Genomic DNA, 4,992 nt, shown 5'->3' on the forward strand with positions numbered 1-4,992 from the left:
AAAGGTAACATAACACTCGCTCATGTGAGCGTTCAGCATTAGCTCTGTGCCATGATCTCTACTAAGTCCTTTATACGCATTATTTCACTTGAATTTCAAGCAGTGTTACACAGTGGGCAACCCTCACTCCCTTCAGGTTTCTAGTCAGCTGCTGCTACCTCAGTCAAGGCCTGCCTGAGCTCCCTATTTAACACTGTGAACTCCCTTCTACCAGCCCCTTTGCTTATTCTGTACACTTTACCTTTTTAGTTTTGTTTTCAGTTTTTAAGGCTTATCTGTAATTTAGGTTTCATAGATGGGGAAGTTTCTTACATGAACAGTTAGTCAAATAACAGTGAGTTAGGGCTGATCAGGTAAAGGAAACTGAAGACAAAGTTTGATTATAAGTATGATTTCAAAACGAGGAAGATTAGAATTAATGCTTTTGTTGTTGCTTTCTGCTTTGAAGTCCATCCTCCATCCTTATAAAATTGTAGGAAAGAATTTGCTGCATCTTACATAGGGCTGCTGCTTTTTTTTCTCTCTCTCTTTAATTTTGTTAGTTAACATAGTGTAATATTGGTTTCTGGAGTAGAATTCATACAACACCCAGAGTAGCACTTTACCTTTTAACGGGTGGCATGTAATATTTTCTTTTCACGAGAATGTATACTCCAGGAGGCTTAGATTTTTTTTTTTTTTGTATGTCCACTTAACTGATGTATCTCAACCCATGAGTAGCCTATAGTAGGGCTAGGACATAGTGAGTGCCCAGTAACATTAGGTGGTCAATTGGAGACTCAGATAATTTGTGGGGATACCCACATAAGATACAGTTATGACCTATATCCTATGTCACAGTTCTTTCTCTTACTTTCTTGGGTTTGTCAGAGAAGAAGCAAATGCAACCATTTCGTTATTGAAAACTGAATTTCAGGTCATTTTTTGAGGTCATTTTCTGACAGTGGTTCTAAAGTTGGAATATATTTTATCTAAAGGTTACTTTCTCAAAGGAGGTTTCTGCTGAAGACAACTTACTCAGATCACTGTCACTTGGAAGTGGTTGATATATCCTGGTGCAGATATTCAAGGAAGAAGCAAGCAGGACACTATGGACCAGCAAATGAAGAAGAAGGCAAAGACTTGTGCGCAGAAAGGCCCGGGTAGAAGAGCCTTCGGGAGGGATAAGCCAAGGCCATCTAAGCCACAGCCAGTCCAGCAGGAACTTCTCGACACAACATGGGCCTTAGAAGATGAAGGTATGTTCTTTGAGACTAGCCATCTGGTTGTTGGAGAAGACTCCTTCTCTGACTGTTACATAGAATGCATAATAAGAGGTGAGTTTTCCGAACCCATTCTGGAAGGAGACTCATTTAAGTCCCCTGACTACCCAGAAGAAGGATCAGAACAAGAGCTTTCGCAACAGGTTCTCACAGCAAGGTCGCTTCTAGAAAAATCCTTGAAATGCGCACAAAAGGGGGCAAAACAAGAACTTCCTCAACAGACTGTTAGAGAGAATTCACAGCTTGAGTATTCCGAGTACGTAATAGGCAAGAAGCTTCCTCTTGGAGGAATACACAGCACTGACTTATCAGATCCTAAACAGTCTACAGAATTTGCTAGAAAGAAGCCAACAAAAGATAAGGAATATGAGGCTCCAGAAAGAATTGTTTGTCCTCACAGTGGATGCCCAAAAAAGTTGAAGAACAGGGCTTCCCTGCGAAAGCATCTCCTTGTCCATGGTCCTCGAGATCACGTATGTGCAGAATGTGGGAAAGCATTCAATGAGAGTTCAAAACTAAAAAGACATTTTCTGGTTCATACTGGAGAGAAGCCATTTCGGTGCACTTTTGAAGGGTGCGGAAAACGCTTTTCCCTGGACTACAATTTGCGTACACACGTCCGCATCCACACTGGGGAGAAACGTTTTGTGTGTCCCTTTGAAAGCTGTCACAAGAGGTTTATTCAGTCAAATAACCTGAAAGTTCACATCTTAACTCATACAAAGACCAATAAAAATCAATGAAATAGAAGATGGAAAATAATCCTTTAACAGGATAAGTGATTTGGGGACAAATGTGCCTTATTATTGTCTCCAGGAAAGAACTTTTTAAAGCAGTTGCAACCCTACATGACATATTTTTGTTTTATGTACTGCAGTGCTCCGATAGCTTGTGACAACGTTTTAGAACACTGTATAGAATTACAGTGTGTCCAACAAGAAGGTCAGTAATAAATTTACTCCAAAGCATAATCCTCAATACACTATGAATTGGATTACTGGATATGGGACTTGTTTCACATGCTATAAATATGAAATTAACTTTGTTTTTAGTGTGAACTTTCCAATTGTTTAGCTTTTGCCTTTTAGGAATAAACTTCATGCAACGTGTGATAATCCTAGAGAATGAAAATTTTGCAGTAGATTCTCAGGAAGTGAATGAGTAGTTAAACATGTTTAAAAGTTCAATCTGTTCAATATATCTAACGCTTTTTTTTATCATTGTAGAAAACTACTGAAATCATATAGCTAGATTTGAATGGTTATTTGAACTATCAATTCACTGGACTCCATTTTAGATGTTTTAAAAGGAAATAAAATCCCAGAGATATGCTAAATCTGGATTTAAAAAATCAAAGAGGTGTGTATTGAAAGGAAGTACCATTTATTTGTCTTTGAAACTCACAAAACATTGCAAAGATTAATATTTAAGTATTGGTGAGGGGCGGGGAGAAGTCCAAAATCAAGGTGTTTTCAGGGTTAGTTCCTTTTCAGTATCGTGAAGGAAGATGTGTAGATGTGTAGATGGTCACCTTCGTGTTTATATGGAGGTTTTCCCTTATGTCCCCATCTCCTCCCTCTGCACGTCCATGTCCAGGTTCCCTCTTACAAAGATACCAGTCATCCTGGATTAGAACCCAACCTAATAACCTCATTTTAACTTGATTACCTCCATAAAGATCCCATGTTTAAATAAGGCCACACTCTGGGGTACTGGGACTAGGATTTTGACACAAATTTTGGGGGGTACACAGTTCAACCTGTAATGTGCATTTCCTTTGACCAAATAATTTCATTTCTGGAATTGTATTCTACAGAAATATTTGGATGAATGTACAAAGATATTTGTTCAAGGATATTAAGCACATTTTAATAGTATTAACTTCATATATTAAATGACCATTAAAAGGCAACAGGTTGCATAAATCATGATACCTCTATTCATTCAGTAGAAAGTACACAAATATCCTTAAAGGAACCCTGACTATAAAGGGAGGGAAATAAGACCACAGCCAGAGGAAAGCCACAGAGTAGGAGGAGGTTTGTTATTTTTAATAGATATTAAAATTAATAAAACAGTCTGGGACTGAATCTGAGATATTTACATACTGTTCAAGAAAATTCAGAGAAAGTGGTAGAATATTCTGGATAAGGGGGAGGGATTGTTTTGTCCAGAGGTGGCCAGTAAAAAAACTACAGCTTCAATATAAGGATTAACTGGATCCCTTATTGAAATAATCTTATGATGGGCAGAACATACGCAGCTATCAAACTTGGAATGCACCCCCCCACATTAGTATTATAAATACTCAGTAGTTAACATACCATATTTGATGTTAAGATTTAAGACCCCGTTGGAGGTAATGATAGTATATACCATAAATTTAACAGCTTTTCAGAAAAAAACAGAACTATGTAAGATCAACTTTAAGATTAATTTTGATTTGAGAAATGCCAAAGTGTACATTCACATGACTTCAAAGAAATTAAGAAATGAAGGGCTTATATTTTGACTTCATTGAGCAAACTTACTATGGAATATTATAGAAACTTAATTTTTTATTTATATTTGGTATGACATTTATACCATCATTTCTATAGGAATGTGGGTCCTGAGTTTCTAAGTCAAAAGGAACATTGGATATATAATCCATTCATAAATTTGGAATTTCCTCTAAATCAGATACCTGAGTATAGAATTTAGGATAGGAATTTGGTATTTGATCAAGATGATGGAGCATACGTTTGTCTGGTTTTTGCTTTGACATTAACATGTTTGATATGGTCCTGGATTTCTACCTCAGGAGTTGAAGTAGGACATAGAATCTCTACAGGCTAAGCAAAAGGGCAGGATTAAATAGGGAGCAGTCAAAACTAGATAAAGTCAGTGGCAGGGTTTAGGCAGCAGGCTCTTGAGACCTGGGACTCAGGCTTCCAGAGGGATCAAGATAGACCTCCCCTTTGTAGAGGCTGGTCTACTTCTGGAGATTATTCTTTCTGAAGCTGAGGAGCCCAAATTCAGTATTTACAACCCTAAAGCTTAAATGTACAAGAAATACCAGTTTGAGAAAGTGTGTGTCTGGATTCCAAGGCTTAGTTAAACTCTGACTTGGGAATAGGATGCTCCTTGGCTAGTCTTCTAGCTGTTTGTTTTGTCTCTTTCCCAAAGAAGACCCCAAAAACTGCTAAGAATATAAGAGGAAGAAGACATGTGGATGAAATTGAAAAAGAAAAGGAAATTAGCTAATGCAGATATGTTGTCTAAAATCTTAATAATGTTAATGTTTTGGAAAGGAAATACATACTTTTCCACATTTGTATTCTAAGGAAAAAGAATGAACACATACCCAGAGAAAACTGAAAATGGAAATCAGTCCATCTAGATTTTCACATGTCTCCAGGTACCAGCATGTTACAAAACCCAAATCCTGATTAATGAACAAATGTTTTCTGTTTTCATTCTGGTATTTGGATTCATGGCCCATATCCTTTTTTTTCCTTTTTTATGGCCAAACATTAATAGTCAGAAGGTAACACCAGAGAAATGGATTTCCACAGAAAAATGAAAATCTTGAGGCAGAGCCCATCACTTTCTTGGTATCTCTAACACATAGGTCATAATTAGTTGGCACTTAATAAATTATGAAATGAATAAATTAAAAATATAGCTTAATATGCTTTTTAAAAACTAATTATGAAGTTCTCAAAATTATATATAATTTAAAAACAGC

At 36.9% G+C, this 4,992-nt stretch overlaps 1 protein-coding gene across 1 annotated transcript; it reads left to right on the forward strand.

Moving 5' to 3' along the window:
- The first annotated feature begins 633 nt into the window (after window positions 1-633).
- Window positions 634-2,090, forward strand: ZFP42 (ZFP42 zinc finger protein). Its single transcript, XM_008710458.2, has one exon. It carries the CDS (start codon window positions 1,091-1,093, stop codon window positions 2,003-2,005), a length of 915 nt encoding a protein of 304 aa, XP_008708680.1. The 5' UTR covers window positions 634-1,090; the 3' UTR covers window positions 2,006-2,090.
- Window positions 2,091-4,992: the final 2,902 nt, after the last annotated feature.

The sequence above is a fragment of the Ursus maritimus genome, unplaced genomic scaffold (assembly GCF_017311325.1).
Source record: "Ursus maritimus isolate PB19 unplaced genomic scaffold, ASM1731132v1 scaffold_28, whole genome shotgun sequence".
Taxonomy (NCBI): Eukaryota; Metazoa; Chordata; class Mammalia; order Carnivora; family Ursidae; genus Ursus; species Ursus maritimus.

Bases quoted from the DNA above. Each gene is read 5' to 3' on its own strand.
- ZFP42 (XM_008710458.2), top strand. From the start codon at position 1,091: ATGGACCAGCAAATGAAGAAGAAGGCAAAGACTTGTGCGCAGAAAGGC.